This window comes from Platalea leucorodia, assembly GCF_965183815.1.
Source record: "Platalea leucorodia genome assembly, chromosome: 5".
NCBI classification, from domain to species: domain Eukaryota; kingdom Metazoa; phylum Chordata; class Aves; order Pelecaniformes; family Threskiornithidae; genus Platalea; species Platalea leucorodia.
Genome location: NC_138827.1, coordinates 23,059,675 through 23,078,041, shown reverse-complemented (window position 1 = coordinate 23,078,041; position 18,367 = coordinate 23,059,675). Strand labels below are relative to the sequence as shown.

The following is an 18,367-nucleotide window of genomic DNA, read 5'->3' as shown; positions in this document are numbered from 1 at the left end:
GATGCTCAGCTAAGAGCCTGCGGTGCCCCCCAGGAAAGCAGCAGGGGATACAAAGAAAAAAGCAAGAACTGGGATGGCTTATTTTGCCCAGATTGCGATGAGGAGACCTACATGGAAGGGGTTGTGAAATACTTCTGTGCAGATCCACCTGACTGAGGAGGCTGTTGATGAACAGAGAAATATGCATGGCAGTATTTGGGGTTGCCCGCATCCTGAGCTTGTTCCCTTAAATAGATTCAGTGCACTGGCAGATGTACTGTTGGCTGTTTGCTCCTGAAGCAGTAAGAGATTTCTCTGTAGGTGAGATCTTCTGCAATACTATTATTTGGGCTTTCCTTAGGTGTCCTGTTATAGAGCTTCTTTAAATTGACTTGTAGCCTGTTTATTTTAGTCTCCATCGTGTCCTTGTCAGCCCTTGCAAGAGAATCATATTGGAGAGCTTCAGTGGTAAGCCAGTAGCATAGGTGGAGTCACATCCAGGTGTCAGTTCTTAATGAAAGGGAAGTTTGATGTAATGGAAATTTCACTTTTCATACATGCAAAACTCTATGTTCAAGTACCCATAGCTAGATGGTAAATGTATTTTATCTTTTTGTATAGACTGCTTTCTGTGGCCAATATTATTAATTACTTGACTTCACAGTGCTTAAGGCACCAAAATAGAAGTACAATAAGCAAAGCAGACAACTATTATCTTTAATGTATGCAGTTTTTACTTTCCATTTAGGTTGGTTAATAAAGAACAGGGTAATACAGAGAAACTGGCTTAATTTTAATCTTTCTTCTTATTTTTTTTTTCAGTTGGCAAAAAAAATTCGTGAGAAATTTAACCGTTACTTGGATGTTGTGAATCGTAACAAGCAAGTAGTGGAAGCATCATATACTGCTCATCTCACATCGCCCTTGACTGCAATCCAAGACTGCTGTACTATTCCACCATCTATGATGGAGTAAGTATTAAATTCTGAAATTACTTATGCTGTCATTTAATATGTGAAGAAAAAAGATCATTTCTTTACAAAACAGTCTGTATTTTCTTCTACTCCTGATAACTCTGAAAAAGGGGGAAGACAATACTCCAAAGGCACTCCTTATCTTGTCCTCATATTCTTTTACATTTCTACTATACACACGTCTAATGAGGTGCTCCAAGCAAGAACTGGGACTCAGCTGTGATGGATTGTAAAATGAAACAAAAAGGAAAAAAGCTTGTTCAACCCTCAATCGCATGGCATAGTCTTTTATACAAAATGAGTCTGTCTATATCCAAGATACTGTTTTTGCAGTGGGACAGTGCTTACTCTGAATAACTCTTCCGAAGCTGGTCATGGGACTCTTCCCACCCCACCCCCCCCCAGCTTTGAAGCGCAGTAACCAAAATCACGAGTTGGTCAGTACATCACATGCTAAAAATATTGCATTACAGTTAATCAAGTTGACATGCTGCTGTTTGACACACAGAGGTTTACCGAAATGGAGTACCTTACTTGAAAATGGAGTTTGTTCATTTTCAATTTGTTTTGTTTTTAAAGACAGGAGTTTTGAATAGTCTAAATCCAGGCAGTTGGTTGTCTTTAATCATGTTTTCTTATGCTGCATATTTGCAGAAACTTCTTTGGGTTTCCCAGCTGTAGGAAGGTGTGATAGAAAGTCTGATTTTTCCAATAAAAGTGTAACAATTTCTTTTAAGTCCTCAACATTTTAAACATTTACTTCCATATGTGCTAGAAAAGAACAAGAGTAACTTTCAGTTTATGCAAACTTTGAGTACAGAGTATATTTTCATTGTTTATATCTCAGTCTGATTTAAAAACATTTTAGAGAGAGGAAGGTAATTTAGGTAATAAATATTAAAAGCACTTTCTGCAATCCTACTCTATATGACAGCTCTTAATGACAGCGTGCTTTTCTCTTTTCTGAACTATGGCATTAACCTTTGTTTATATAAGGATTTAAAATATTGACTGCATTCAAATACATGGTATGAATCTGTGTCTGGAGAGAAAGGCCACTTGCTTGTTTTGTGTTTGTTTTGATTGGCTTGAAAGTAAGAAACCTTGATAGGGTTAAGCCTCAGGTGGCTCCAGAGAAAGGGGTACCTTGCTGTTGGATTGTGCATAGATTTAGTGGTCTTGGTGCAGTTCCTACTGGACAAGGTGCGTACGTAAAATGCTGGGACATCGGGTGCTCAATGGCCAGACTGTTGGCAGCATTAGTAGAAAGGTCAAGAACTAGTTGAGGATGAAAACCTTTCTGCCCTCTGATCTCTCCACGCAGGAACTGCCAGCCGGCAGTAACACCTTCCAAGTGAGAGAAGGAGGAATGAGGAGATTTATAACCCCCTTGTCAGTATTGCATAATTTCTCATAAAAAAAGAGAGGTCTGCTCTTAGTCTGGAAACTTTCATGAATTTTTTTTCACTTTCTCCTCCAAAATTATGTAGCTTGGAAGTCCTTTAGAAATTTCTTTACCCATGGTGGACTTGCATAAGGATCCTTCAAAGTAAGTGGTTCAAAAAATGAACCGGAGGTCACGGCTGGCAGAGAGGTGAATTTTCTATTTGCAGAGCTCCTCATTCAGGCTCTACAATACGATTCTCATTATTTAGTTACTTGGCTTGATAATACTAAATCTGCTGAAGTGGTTACCAGACCAGTCTATAAGTCTGTGGGATCTTCCAGACAGCACTTTGGCAAGACCTGGTTGAGTATGGATGGTTGAAGAACAGTGGCTTATCAGACCATCCAAAATATACCTGCTGCTGTCTTTAGGAAATTGTCTGTAAGTCATACAAAGAAAGAATGCAAAAACACGTTTTTTGTGTGAAACTTAACTTTGAAGTTGTTATTGGTGCCGTGTTTTGTTAATTGCCCGATTGTCTATGTACTTCTGCCATCATTTCATTTGTCATTTGTCCCCCTTCTGCCTCTCCTGCCTGCTGCACTTCCTTTTATTTTCCTTCTCTGTGGCATCTCCCTTCTGGGAGATTCCCTGCTTTTGTTAAAAATGTCAGGAAAAAAGCTAATGTTGATATCCGAGGTGGCATTATTAGGTCTTATGTTTGACACAGGCCTGCTAAAGGGGAAAGTAAAACGGTTCACATGGGCAGGAGGTGGTTGTTCCTGAAATGCCAGGAGGGCACCTCATGCCGTTCCGCTGCTCAGTGTTGTCAGCTGCCTCAAAACCTGACCTTGTCTCCCTGCCTCTCCAGAAAAGAGATTAATTTTTAATATAAATGCCAAAATGAGATGATAACTTTCTTTTTAAGCAGAAGCTTTCCATAAAAATTAAAAGATTACTTGCTTGTTAGGATCCCTGTTTCTCTCCCTTGGTCACCTCTAGGGCTGGTTAAAAGGGATGAAATGACCAGCGGGGTGAGTGTGTCTGCAGGCAGGTGTATTGGAAATAGCTTTTTTTTTTTTTTTTCTTTTTGTCCAGAGAAATACATAGACTGAGATTTTTGACAGAAAATACTAAAAGTTAAGATACCTGCCTTAATGGTCAGATTTTGGGGAACTGGAACACACCTATGAGTGTTTGAATGTTGATTTACGAATTATTTTTAAAACACGGACACAAATATCTCCCACCTGGATATTGTGATCATATTTTGAAGGCTACTGATTTACTTGAACTCTTCCACCTTTAATTTTTGAAGTAACTTGGTCCGGCTATGAAGAGTCCTGCACTTGTGAGAAGTTAAATTAGGTGTACTTCTGCTGGTGACAGCTTATCCTTGACTTTTAAAAGATGTGTGTTAGTGTTGGGCAGAAGAGTGCTGGAGTTAGAGCAACAATAATTATAATAGTTTGGTTTAAAGCATTTATTAGCTGCTGCTATAGAAGAAGTCATACTGAAAAAGACACAGATTTGTCTGTGCTATTTGCTGTTTTCAGGAGATACTTGGCTTTAGATAGTAACTTAAAAATGTGTGTGTTCTTAGGGCTGTGTTTTTTCTTCAGGAGGGTTGTGAAATATTCGTGTTACAACTGCTCAACTCTGTGTATTCTTTTTCTTGGTGTAGAGAGGTGTTTTCATCATGTGGCCTCTTTACTTGAGTAAACATTTGGTACAAGAACAGCGGCAGAAGCACGTTATCTTCAGGCTGTATTTTTAAGGTAGATTTGAAGGCTTGTCCCACAATATTTAAGGTTGTTTATCACACAGTGTTCAGCTTCTAATCACACAATGACATTTGTAAATCTGAGGGCACTTCATGTTGTCAGGCAATTCCTCCATCAGCCTTTTACACCTCTGTCTAGCTTAGTGACATCGCTTTAGGAATGCAGCAAGTTTGGGTTTGTTTTGGAAAAATTACGTGGGAAGGTATTTACACTGTGTAAAGTAGAGATGATGAACTATTGTGTAGAGAGAGGATTTATTTTGAGGGCATTTCAATGGCTTGATATCTTTATTTAGTTTATATTTGTTGTTAGCCTTAACAAAATTATCCATGTGTGGCCTTGTATTTGCTTGTATTTATCTTGAAAATCTGAGCATTGGCTTAGAAGAGAGTTTGCCATGTTGCTCAAGAGAAACTGTGAGAATACCACACCTGGTGACTAGAAATAAATGATACAAAATAGGACTAACAAAGCACGAACTGGGACATAAAATGAACCTGGCATTTAAATTGCTCATTTAGTTGGGTAGTGAGATATGACAAGGAGAACAATATTTATTTTATTGCCATTGTGTGGTGTTGGCTTCTACAGTGAAGAGCCCAGATGAGTAAGTTTCCATGTGACTCTGATTCCTGTCCAGAGTGACTAGTTCTGAATTAAAATTAACAGCCTGACTGTGCTTTCGGTTGCTATATTGTACCCAACATATACTGGCCTAACTAGTCTAAGTACTAGCAATCGCATATTTTTTCTGCGCACCAAGGTAGGTTTGTGCAATGGAAGGACCTTGTTTTGGAAACTGCTGAAAATAAATAAATTAGAATATGCAAAATCAACTTGATGAGGCAGTGCAGTTGGTGGTCATTGAGTGGTTTTGACAAGGACTTTTTCCATCGGCCTTAATTCAACAAACATTTAATCATACACTTACGCTCACCCAGTTTACCAAAGCATTTAAGCATGTGCCCGTGTAAATGGAAATTAATCACACGCTTAAGTATATATGCAAGTACTGCTAAGTAGAGGTGGGTTGCTAAATTGGAGCAACAGAGCAGGGGCTATCTGTTTTTCTTTCGTTTTTGCTGTTCCTTGCTTCAGATGTAGCTGTTTGCCTTTTCAGTTCTACTTAATCAAGGTTTGGGGATGGAAAAAACCATGATGGCAATGGAGGGCGAGACAACAGTTGAGAAGAGCAACCAGAGAGCGTAGCTTTCAGACAAGCTTAGAAGCGGATGGTATGAAGATCCGGTATCTGCCCTACCATCTGGGCTGTATTTGTGTCTGTGGGGTCAGAGCCTGGAGACTTGTTCTTTTTCCCAGGGCTCTGTGCCACATCGAGGAAGCGCCTATAGCAGTTGAGAAGAGGCGTTGCTCCAACCAGACAGAGTTAATACGGATGAAGTGCTCCAGGCTCTTAGCAAAACGGATGGGTAAACTGATGGGAGATAAGGAAAATGGATGTCAAGTGACATGCATCTTCTAATCCTTGAAGAAATCCCTGCTGGAAAAATAAGGCTTTGTGTTTCCTCGCTAATAAAGGCAGCTGAAGAAGCCATGAGAAGCAGATTTCATACTGTCTCCAGACATTCGCTATCATGATTGAATTGGGTAGTTATTTACAAGACAATTTTTTAATTAAAGTCTTGCTTCTTAAGAGGATAAATACCTCTGTGTACAAGACGGTGTCTCCTGTTTGTGATGCCTGGGGTGCTTCATTCCTGAGAAAGCCCTCGGTAGGTCTTTAGGAAGTCTTGGAACTGAAATGGCCTGATGTGCGTGGGGCGCAGATGGGGCTATAGCAGTGTCAGCAAGAGGGTAAGGGAAAGAAAAAACAGCGTTTATTTATCAGAAGTACTGAGCACCTGCAGCTTCCCTGCACCTTCAGTGGGAACTTACAGGATACGTGTCAGTTGTGAAAAGTGTCTAAATAGGGACTTAAGAAATGAGTTTTGGAAGCATTGGTTTGGAAGCATTAGCTTTGCATGGGGTTGCAACTTTGCAGGTCTGCATAGTCTAACTTGTGAATGACAACTGAAATAGCTTTCTTCATAAAGCTGGTGTTGGACTGGATGGCAACATGTAGATCAACTAGGTGTTTTATATTGAATATTTGCAGATGAAAGAAAAACTCTTTCCACACAAACAGAAAGAAGTAGTTTGATAATGTGTGTTATGTTTGAGTATTTGTCATCTACCTGGTATACAAAATGCCTTTTGTACAAGACTTTCAGAAGTAGCTTTATGTAGTTCTAGTTTTGCCAGATAAGTATGTTCGCACAGTAAGTACACATGAAGGCACAGTTGCAAGTACATACTTTACCGAATTGGTGCCACCTTACAGAGTAGGTACTTTGCAGAATTGGTGGAGTACACTCCAGTGATTTTCTCGACATAGCAAAGCCCTATATATCTGCAGTAAGATTACCTTCCACAAAAAAAAAAAAAAAGAGGCTATAACTTCTTATTCAGATGCATTTGTGAGGAAACACGCAGCTGCCTGTGCAGCTTTTCCAACAAAAAAACAGAGGTGATGCTTTTAAGGGAGACAAAAAAATCTTCCCTAACCCAGTCTTGATCCTCCTCCTCTCCTGCCCAGTTTTAAGACCCATCACACTCTGATGTGCTACAGCATTTCGTGTCCTCGTGTGTCTGTGAGAAAAGGTAGGAAACAGTTTCCTTGAGTTGCCTGCGGCTGGGACCTGAGTGGGGAGAGAAAAGGCAGAGTCGCAGTGCTGGGAAGCTGCCCCACATGGTGCCTTGCTGCTGGGAGGGGTGGTGTGGCCAACCGTGGTACCCCGATAACCCTACACCTGCAGATGGGACATGAATATACATGTATGCCGGTGGAAACATCCCCCTTTCTCTTTGCTTCTACCCTGGAGAACAGACATGAATTTCACTGCTGGTTTTTATGGAGAGTTGTCACAGGTCTCCAAAAAACATGTGTTTAGAGGTGCATTGCCATCCATTAATGCTCTTGCTTCTGCTGCTAACATATATGTTTCAAGGTGGCTGGAAATATATTTTTGTTCTTTATTTAACTATGCTGATAAGAGCTTAGGGAATGCATTTATCTGAATTTGTGAAAGGAGATGGAATGGAGAAATATTTGTTGGTAAAACATACTACTTGGCAGTGTTGCATTACAAACATTAATAGAGCTGTTTGAATAAGTGAGTTTACAAACCTATTTTTGAAAATCATTTACTCCCTGACTGTGATACTTTCTTCAGAAGTGGTCTGGTTTTTTCTTTTTTTTTTTTAACCAATGGTTAAATATTTGCTAATGCAGTTCAATTTTATCGCAGCTCTTTCTGTGTTTATCTTTCCTCTCTGGAGCAGTTAAGTGGACGATAACGGGAATCCCATTCAGTTCCTTCAGTTGCCGCAATATCTGAAGAGCTGCACTTCCAGAGGAGAAGTGGGTGGGCCACACTAAATGAAATTTAAGACGTATTTGCTGTTCTTGCAGAGTATCAGACTACACTAATGCATGTGGGTTTCTAGAAAATGTAGGGAGCATGCATAGTGCTAGTCTTGGCATGACCGAGTTTTGTCCATAAACTGTAGCAGGTATTTAGGAAATTGCTCTCTTGGCCTGTTGCTTTTACTTCGTAAATGTGGCCGAGCCCTTCATGAAAAAGTGGGTTTTGGAATAGTTTGTGTTACTGGGTTGCAGTCCTCTTTCCAGTAATACACTTTCTTTACACCTGAGAGCAAGTATACTTTGACTTTTTCAAGCAGTAGTTGAAATAATTGGAACAACTTCTGTGCCTTGCCAGAAGAAAGTGGTTAACTGAATCATCAGTAGCTTTTTTTTGTTGAACTTTTTCATAAAAACATTGTTTTCCAGCATTCTGTTTAGAAGCAGTGGGAACCATATATTTAAGGATTTATTTAAGTATGCAAAATATGAGTTAAAATCTTGCCTTACAATCAAGAAAACATGCCCAGTTGTGAATTTCAAAGGAAATGCTGAATTTTCAATGAACTTATGTAATTTCATTTGCATACTAAAATTAGCTTTAAATTTGTATGAATGGAAAGGCAGGGAAATAAATGAGTCTTAAAACAATGAGAACCCCTCAGTAGCTGCTCAAGCGTCATTTTTATACGCAGCTCCCTCATTTTTCCCTAAACTGAAACTGTACAAAAGAGGTTGATTTACACTGTAAATTCAGGCCGAACAAAATCCAATTGGAACTCACTTGAGCACTGTTTTGATGTAAGATTCAAAGCTTCTGCAAATTTATTTTATCTTCTACACTTGCTGATCTCCTGCTTGTAAATCCTGTTGAAGGAGAATAAAAATGAGTGCAGCCTGATGGGAATTTAATGTCTGAAGTTCAAAGCAGTTTGCACATCAGAGCAAACGTCAATCAAATGAACATCTTGCAAGCTAGGCAGGGAGTGCGTTTCTCCATGGGGAAGAGATCAAAGTGGGAGTCGCAGCTCTGTTTGCTCCCTCGGGATGCAGTTTCGATCAGTTGTTCATTAAAGTGAATCCAGAAGGAAGGGCTTTTTGGAGAGAGGCAGGGAAAGGGGGATGGGGTGAGCGGGCCTGTCTTGAAACTGAATTTGAGCCAATGTGTTTTGCTCTCATATAAGTAAGTACAAAAGCTAATTACATCTAAATACAGATTTTGTTGTTTTTCTGGTAAGGATTTTGGAGGACTTCTAGGTATTGGCTGTGGTGTTACCACCTAGAACATTTTGGGCCAAATCTCAGAGGAGACCTCAGTCAGCCATTGCTGTTACCGTCCACCTCATAGTCTTGCTGCTGCAGAAGTGGGAGAAACTGGTAAAAATCAAGTTGCCTTTGTGCAGAGAAAGGGTGGTGATCAATGCTTGTCTGCAAATCTTAAAATATTAAAGTTTTTGGGTTTTTAACTTCTTCCAAAGCAAGTGATGGGAAGATTTGTACGGTTTGAAACTTGTGTGGAAAACGTGGAAGGTATAAATACACCGTAGGAAAGGTAAAACCAGTGATTACAACCAAGAATATAAGCATTTACTGCAAATGCCACATGGCAGTGTTGAGGCTTTACTTTTAATTGTTGCTTTAGTAGTGAAGATTGCCAAATAGGTTAATAGAGCATTCTTAATTGAAATGACTTAGAGGCACCCAAAAGAAGCACATGGAAAATTCTCCAGTGTGATTAAAATGATTGCAAATATTGCAATGTAAATTTGCCACAGTACTGTCTTTGTCCAGTTTCTGATCTTGGTTTTCTGAGGACGTACATTTGCGATGGGAGCTGGTCTCTTCTCAGGGTCTTTGTATCATGGAACCAGTCATGATTTAAAAACAGTCCATTGCAAGGTGCAAAAAGTCAGTTTTAAGGCAAGCTGCACCTGAAAAGAGATTTGAGGTCGATATCCCACATAGCTTAGTCTGGAGCAGCCCTTGCTCTAGGATGACAGGTCTGTCTGAGGGCTGGTCTTTAATTTATGGCGTTTAAAACAATTATTCTTCTGCATATTTTATTTATATCATTTTCCCATTAACTGTATTCTCTTTTTGCTACTCGTGCTGTAGCAAGAGAAAAGAGGGGTGGGGTGGGCTGCAGTAATTTCTTGCTTTCCTTTTTCAGCTCTGCTGCAGATTGTTCAGGCATCTATGTCTTCATTTTCCTCATGGGTAACATAATACTTTCTTACCGAGAAAAGCTGACAGACTTTGTTAATTTTTGTATTAAAGGGCTTCAACATGCTCCAGTAGAAAGTGCAATGTAAACAGGGTGTTTATAGCTGCAACATTGATCCCCTTGCCCCACAGTGATCGGTTTGGGGCTGCAGGAGCGCCCGTGGTGGGGCAGTTGAGGGTGATAACTTTATTTTTGCCTTCCTAGAAGGCATGTTGGAATTGGACCTGGTGTTCATCTGCTTGAAACCCCATGTTAATATCTATCATGACTGAGACACCTGAAATTCAGTCTGGCAGCTTTGTGTGTACGAAGAAGTGCTGTAGCAATACACTCAACATTTTGAATCAAGGTACATACAACTTCTCTGCCAGGTCATTTGAAGTGAGTAGTTTGAGTAGTGTGAGAACTGCATGTCAGGATGCACATGTCACTTTGAGTGAGTGTGAGCGGTGACTTTTGGCATCAAATAAAATCAGAGAAGAGGAAGATTCCAGATGATTTTGAATTAAACCCTAGCATTTACTGCCCGTGTTCTGAGACTTGAATAATGTTAGTTGCTAACAGGGTATCCTGTTGCCATCACTAATAGATTTTGATGGGAGCACTGGGACAATTAGTTAACATCCTGAAAAGTCATTATTTTTCCCTAAGAGGTTGTTCTTTAGTATTCCTCGGAAATATTTCTTTAGCATGGAGATGTTTAATTTGCAGTCTCTAGCTCCTCTCCATCTGGTTTTGCCCAAAGATAAATATGCTTTTTGTGGAACCCATCCTTTATCAATCAATCTTAGTCTTCAGATTCTTTAGCCAACAAAAAATCAACAACATTTTTACTTGCTTGGTAGGAGCTGTAGTTTTTTGAAGTGGTTACGTTTTAATGGGGATAGGAAAAGCCACAGCCTTGATCTGAGAACTACGTTCCTGTGAAATGTCAAGCCTTTTCCTTGATGGAGAGGACTTTGTGGAGTTTTCAGAGAGCAGGTTGCCAATAATTTCAACAAGCAGCTCCCAGCAGAGTGGATGAGCCCATGCAGAGCTCCACGCCATCACGGTTTGGCTGCTTTCAGTGTCTGACATAGCATCCCTTCCTGATCTTACAACCTGATGGTGGTGGGGTCTGATCAAGAGGACAGGAGACCTTTCTATCCGTCTGTCTGTCTGTTTCTCCCTTGCTATGAAGAGTGAGGCTAATGCAGAAGATCATCAAAAGCTCTTTGCCCCTATCTGAGTCTTGAATCAAGACACCAGTACCAATGGAGTGCTGTTGATTATGCTGTTTTGGATAAAATACCAAAAGCACCAAGCATCTGCGTCCAATAAGGAACCCACAGTACTTTCTGTAGAGCAAGGAATTTAGCTGCCTGTTCTTGTTCCTGCTGTATACGGCATTTTTCACCTTGCTCATCGCTGAGTGGTTTTGATGCGTTGAGCAGCTGCCATGATTAAAGATGTTTCTCCAGTGATGAGCAAGTTCCTAATTGCCTGTGTTTGGCAATTGCCTGTGTTCGGCTTGCCCTCCACCATTAGGAAGAGGGCAAGCGGAGTTAAACGCTTGTGTTTGTTTGGTAACCTGACTGTGTCAAAAGACTGAGGTGTGTAAAATATTTGTAAAGAGATGGGAGAATTTGTGTACAGACTGCTCTGGGACTCCCTGATGCAAAAACTTGCACTCTCCATGTACATTTGCATCTATACGGTAGAAGGTTTGCAACTTAAAAATCCCCCCCCCCCCAGTATTGATATATGTATATTAAAAATATTGTCCAAAATTGATAGAGCTGTGTTTAAACTGCATTTATTAAACATAATTTTTAAAGTGTATGGAGGGCAGTTATTTATTTCCAAATATACGTGACTCTCTTTCTTTTTTTTTTTCCCTTTAAGTCTAGGTTTGAGAAGGGATCAAAAAATGTTGGTGCCTCAGTAACTCTAACTGTTCACTGGTAGTCTCATTCATCTCCTTTAAGAATAACGCAGTTAGTTTAAGATGCATGTAGTGTTTATGGATATACATTAATTTTAAAGCATGCCAGTTTAAGGAGACGTTGTTTTCATTGATATTTCTATGTGGCAGTGAAGATATTAAAATTAGGCAGTTAGTAATCGATAATGATTGCTTTTTACATATTCAAACATTCAATTTGATTAGAGCTTCTTCAAATAGAGCTCTAGTCTGATGGGCTCTAGCTATGTAAAATGAGACTTCTTACGACTCTACAAGAATCATAAAATCTAATCTGATGTTAAGACCAAAGAAGTCAGTGTCTGAGGTTTTGTTATGCGTTTGTATAAAAGACTATTTTACTTATTTGTAATTGAGAAAATCATTAAGGAGTTTAATAGTAAGGGAATGACTCCTATACTTGAAGGGCAAATTTCTAAACTTGTGAGAAGGCTATGCTATACTCTTCACCGATAACAGAAGTTAAACCTCTGCTTTAAGGAAAAAAAAAACAACCAAAAAAACCCCAACAAACAAACAAAAAAAACCAACAACAAAACAAAAAACCAGCCCAACCTTAAATATGGTTATACTGGCGTGAATCATGAACAAAAGGCAAACTCCTGGCTTGTGTATGCAACAGCAGTGCTGCTCGAATTGAGCTCCAGCACTCCTCTCAGGAGCATTTGTCTGGTTTTGTAATGCTAAAATTTCTGAAAGTGGATCCAGTCGCCTACAGAAGTGATGATCTTAAGCCTATGGACAAATATTTTTCTTAGTTAGTTTTCACAGGTCTCTTCTAAGTCATAAAAGGTTCTCCTACATAAAAGGTTCTCCTGCATCCCACGTGCAAGGACCCCATAAACCAAGAGATGGAGGCTCTCAGCAAATCCTGCATCTGGGTGGCTTGGGGCAGCTGCAGCTACCTCCGCATAGGATGAAATTATTTTGAATTGGCCTGAAAGAAAATATATTGGATTAGGAGAGTTTCAGTTTGCTTATAAAGGCTTGCTTCCTGTGGTCATGACTTGAAATTTCCTTGTGGTAACCAATTCCATCTGTCTGTGGTTTTTGTTTCTGTTAATTGTTGGTTTAAGGGGATGATTTAGAAGTGCATTGTTTTATTGTCTGCTTGTGTCTATGAACCCCAGCCCTTACAGCACGCACTCTGTAAGGACAGAACCAGAAAATCGGTGTCTTTCCATTCTTACTGGGCACCATGTTTGTTGAAGTATTTGCAAGTTACTGGATTTCAATTTCTTAATTAAAATCTTCAACCAGAACAATGGTGCTCGTTTTTCATACTGCTTTTGCTTGCAATATTTTGGGCCTCCGCTATGTGATAGCATATATATGTGGGTGTGTTTGTATGTGTACATATACATCTATGTTTAAGCAGTTTAAGCAACAAAGTGCAGTTGACAATAAGCAACTAAATAAAGAACCTTAAGCACATACGTAATATATGTGTGCATTGAGGTAAATGGAAAGCTTTAGAAGGGCACTGGGTGAATGCTGTATAGAAGTAAGCCAGTGATTGATGTGCCATTAAGTAAGTTGGTCAGTATCTTTTGATGTAGCTCATTTTTGTGTAATTTGCTGTTTTAGTTTTGACAGTATTGAACAAACCCCTACTCCGCCCAGTTTCTCTCCAAGACTGGTTTCCTATCAGCTTTCATGCCAGAAAGGCTACTAAGGCTCTTCTTCCACGACAGGGTTTTATGCAGACCTCGCTTGCAGTTTGTAATTTCTTAGGAACGGGTTGATCGTAGAAAAATTCTTTGATAGGAAATAAATCATTTTTTGAAGTACTAAAATAATCAGACCGTAAGTCAAATGTCATCAAAATGTTAAAGGTCACAAAGATGTTAACAAATAAAATTGGCTATGTACATGATACAAAACTGCATTTAAGTCCTTGAAAGCTTCAGAAGAGTTTCCAGTTCGTTATAACCCTTAAAAACCCTTTTTATTTAAATTTTGTTAAGGCATTGGTTTAATTACATTTTATTGTCATTAGAACTATGCACTAGAATACTTTTTGCATTAGAATTATGAATGTATTTGAATTATTTAACCTAACCAAAATGTAACAAAACTTCAGACTGTCAAGTTCCTTCCACTATTTGGAATATAAATCCTCAAGTTTTGCTACAGAAAACAGGTTTACATTTGCTCTATTAGATCTTTTTTGTAAAGACATAAAGAGGAAATCCTCTTCATGCAAGACACTTGGAATAATTTTTTTTAAAAGTAAAAGACTAAATAATAGTACCGGTGAAAGAGTCTGTAGCAAGAAAAAGTTTGGTTCAACAACAGGAGGAGAGACTTTCTGATGGCATGCCTGGATGCTACGCACATATCCCAAGCTGGAACCTCTACTCTTTAAATCTAGATGAAAGAGCACACTCTCTTAAGATCCTGTCTTTCAAGGAATATTGTGGAGGAAAATGCAACAGATCATTGCAGAGAGCAGATGCAATCCAGCCATGATGAGCTTATCCCCCCTAGTTTTGGGTTTCACAATTTTTCCTGGACCCTTAAAATATGAATAATGTTGGAGTTTCCAAAATAATTATTTTTCATTGACATTTCAAAAAGATGCATTTCCATTGTAAATGCTGTGTAGGTTTAATAGATAATGTTAGATTGCCAATCCTGTTGTTGTCATTTCAGATTTGATGGAAATTTTAACACCAACGTTTCTAGAACTATTAGCTGTGATAGACTGTCTACCACTGTCAATAGTAGAGCCTTCAATCCTGGACGTGACTTAAATTCTGGTAAGTAGTATAGTTTTGGCTTTTTTTCCTTGGTTGTAGGGTGGGGTTTTTTCCATTAGAGTTTAACATTTCCTTGGCATAGAGAATTAGCATTGATTGCCATAGCAACAAGCTTTTATTTCTCCTTGAAACTGTCACACTGCTCTTAATTTGAGATTTCATGATTGAAAGATGATACCTAAAGTAATGCCCTTAGACTAAAGTACTTTATAAAAAATGTCATGAAGATTTTATTCCAGCCTACCATGGATAATTTTGTTGTAGTTTATGCACTTTTTATTTCTTCTTTCTTTTTTTTTTTTTTTCCCCTAAGCCACTTTCCTTCCTAGGCCTGTCTGCTTTGGCATCAGTAGTGTCAGCTGCTGAAGGGGCCATGCAAAGAAGTTTCTCTGATCTTCTTAGCCGAGTTCAGCTAATGTGAGGCTGTGTTTGCAGCGATATGCAAAACCTACAAAATATAAGGACATCCTAAAATATGTTTTTTCTTTGTCTTGTCAGGGCATTTCCATCTTGACAGTCAGTGCATCTGCTTGACACACTTGAAGAGCTAGAAATATGCTTAGAACCAAAATACATATGACTTATCCCTGAAAAATTCAGCTTTTGGTCCTTCAATGCAGAAAGGTTTTATTTTTTTTAGGTTTTATTATTTTTGCATTCTAGTCAACTTGAATTAATACATGGATTTAACTTTTTTTTAGTCATAGTTTTGTCCAGCTGTTCCATCTTACTTTTCAGCCTTTTACAATGCCTTAGTGTTGTAAATTAGAGAACACTATAGGCTTTGGTTGTGGATTTCATTTAGTGTAAGTTTTGGGGGTTTTTGTTTGTTGATTTGGGGGGGGGGGGGGGGGACGACAAGTAATGCAGACTTGAGAATGTTTTGGGGTTTGGGTTTGGGTTTTTTTTAATTTTAATTTTCATGTGTCTTTTGGAATGAAATACTGATTTATTTTTTAACTTGACTGCTAAAGTGGCAGACCTGCCATTTCACCTTCACCATGCAGAGAGCATTTGTGTATCTTGCAACAAACAGGATGAAAGAACCCCAAATTTCTCGCTAGCCTGTCTTACTTTGTCTCTTCTTATAGCTTTGCTTTCTGGATTTCTAATGAAATCTAAAAAGAAAAAGTCAAAACGAACCAAAAGCAAAATGAACAGTCCCCATAGGTTCCTTTCCATCTCATCCACTGTATACCACATCTTGAATACAGGTGCTGGCCAGACAAGCTAATTTCCTGACATACGTCTCATCACCATAATTTGTGTAGTGTTTTCCATCCTAAAGACAGGCAGTCTTTGTTCACTTACCATGATTTGCTGGGCTTTGTTTTACACATAAGCTATCCCTTTATTAAAAAAAAAACAAACAAACAAACAAAAAAAACAAACAAAACAAACAAACAAGCAAACAACTTATTTTAATAAGAATAATGTTTAAAATCTTGTGCTGTTGTTGATTAATCAAAATAATTTTTGAAAGGAAGTTTTCAGGCACTATTATAAAGGCAAACCATTGAATGAATCACTTAATGTTTTTTATTTAAGTAAAAAAACCCATTCTTTTTCTACAGTAGAAGATGAATGTAAAAAAAGTATTAAAGAAATTCCTTCTTCTGGAGTGGTGGAAGACAAATAAGCTATAGTTTCCCTTAAACATTTTTTAAATTTCTCGTTTGAATTCTCACAGAAACAAAGTGAGCGCGTCTTCAAGCTTCTTGCTGTCCTGGCTCGACAGTAAGACTGCAATGCCTCCTCTTCTCTTGCCTCTGGCTTGAAAGCCTCCTGATGAAAGGAGTACCTTCAAAAAATGGCACTGGTGGAAAAGGGCAGCAGAAGAGAAGAGGGAAGTGGAGTGATAGTAAGAACAGGGAAGTTCTTCAGGATTTATTGACAGCGGACTCTCCTCTGGCTTTCCTGTTAGCAGCTCTCAGAAACACAGCCTTTGGGCGGAGGTTTTTTATTAGTGAGAAAATGCCTGTAAGAGAGAAATGGAATGGAAAGGGGGGATTGGTGCAGAAAAATGAGATGGAAACAGGTTTATTTGAGAAACAGAAGTTGATACTGGGTACACACCTAGTGAAATAAGAAGATAAGTTTTCTGTAGGCAAGCTACAAGGAGTAACTGTAGTCCTTGCCTCCTTGTGCGAAGGTGTTTGAAAGTCTGTGAGATGATGGTTCCCACTTTCCCCTGCTCTACATATGTACTTTCCCCTTTCCCCTAAAGTAAAACCGCCTTTGAAAGAGGATGAAGATCAAACAAGAAAAAAGCTTCTCTAATCTCATATTTTTCCTGCTTCTCTTCTAAATGTCCTCATGTAGACCTACTGAGGAATATCTGTTGCACTTTCGATTCAGACTCTACCTCAGCCTGAATTATTTTTCTGCTCTAAAAAGCCTAAGAGTTGTTGGTACATCTCGGTATTTTGATTGTGTTTTTTCTCTCCTGCCTTGCTTTGCTTGTTTAGACTTAAAGGCAGCATAGGAAGCCACAGCTTCCTAAAAATCATGTTATACTGTCTTTCCCACTGGATACAGTGTGATGGGAAGGACCCCAAGTGGATCAGCTTCCTAGAGAAAGGGTTTGAAAGCCCACTGCTCCTCCAGCCCAGAAAGAGGACCTCCCATACTCTTCTCTAGTTTGCCCACAGTTTCCAAAACCAGCCTGGCCTGCCCGTCAACCAGGTTGTCTCCCAAATGGGTTGGTAATTTCATTCTTAAAGTAAAAAAAAAAAGAAAAAAAATTCCCATGAGTATCTCTCTTTTCTGGCATGAGTTTTGCAGTTTAAAAAATGTGGCCTATAAAAAGCTCTCAGCAAAACATAAATTTAAACTCTGCTGTGTTGGGCATCGATCTCAATTCTTTAAATGTTAATCTTGGCCTGCTCTGTGCACAGCATAAGAAAGTGGGATGAGAGTGGCAAAGTTGTAGGTGTTGGAAGGGAATGGAATTTGTACCGCAGACTCTGGGCGAGCCACAGGAGCAGAGCCTGGGAGAGCCCTCGATGCAGACAACCACCTCAGCCTCTAGTCTGAACAATGTGTTAAGAAGGGTAAGTGTAGCTGATGAAACTTTCAAAAATAAAGAACTTTTTTTTTTTTTTCCCCAGTTTTCTATTGGATTTTTATAATATAAAGAGAAAATAAACACTAATCTTGGGGAAGGAAAGAAGGAGGATATACGTCTCTTTTCTCAACCCTTCAAAATAATGCTTTTGCCACTTGATATTAGGTGACTTTTTTTAATGTCATGAAAAGGTTTTGCTTTATCTTGGCTTGAGTTTTCCAATTGGATTACTGTTAGCCATTACTACAAAATAGATAAGGAGAGAGTCTTTATTCTTCAGATAGAATCACAGGCTTCAGTTAGTTAGATTAAGAGATCTGTCCTCACTGGTATGAATAGTCCTTTATTTATTAGATGACAAAATCTTACCCAGAGCCAGTGCATTATGTTATCGGATTCCTTCAGGGTTTTTCTTTTTTGAATAAACAAGGAACCAGTAAATCTTTCTCCTTCTCATCCTTCAAAGCACCAAAATGTCTGTTTCAAGTCAGGCAGCTTTAGCAGAGTGCTCTTCCCCAGCAATATGCAGAGATGGTACCAAGCTGCCTGGTAAATTTTGTCTGGGCCTTATTCGGGGTGTTGATTATTTAAAATGTTGAGTGCCTTGGTCATATTCCTTACATTGCTATACTTGAAATTGATAGCTCAGGTGAGTTAAAATAGTTGGGAAGTATTCGAGCAGATGAGCTAATACCCCCCTCTCCAAATCCTTTTAATCAAAGGAGCTGGGCTCATTCCTTAAAATGAAAGGTTTTTTTACTTCTTTGCCCTTCAGCGTCAAAAGAGCTCCCAGTGAGCAAGCT

The 18,367-nt window shown here is 39.0% G+C and overlaps 1 protein-coding gene across 1 annotated transcript in view; it reads left to right on the top strand.

Annotated features, from left to right (window-relative positions):
• The window catches only part of CACHD1 (cache domain containing 1), a gene marked incomplete at its 5' end in the record, with an annotated part of 111,168 nt that overhangs the window by 49,845 nt on the left and 42,956 nt on the right, over window positions 1-18,367 (top strand). Inside the window, 2 exons of the mRNA XM_082311524.1 lie at window positions 802-950; window positions 14,391-14,497. Of these exons, the coding sequence (XP_082167650.1) occupies window positions 802-950; window positions 14,391-14,497 (256 nt within the window). The remainder of the gene's footprint in view (window positions 1-801; window positions 951-14,390; window positions 14,498-18,367) is intronic.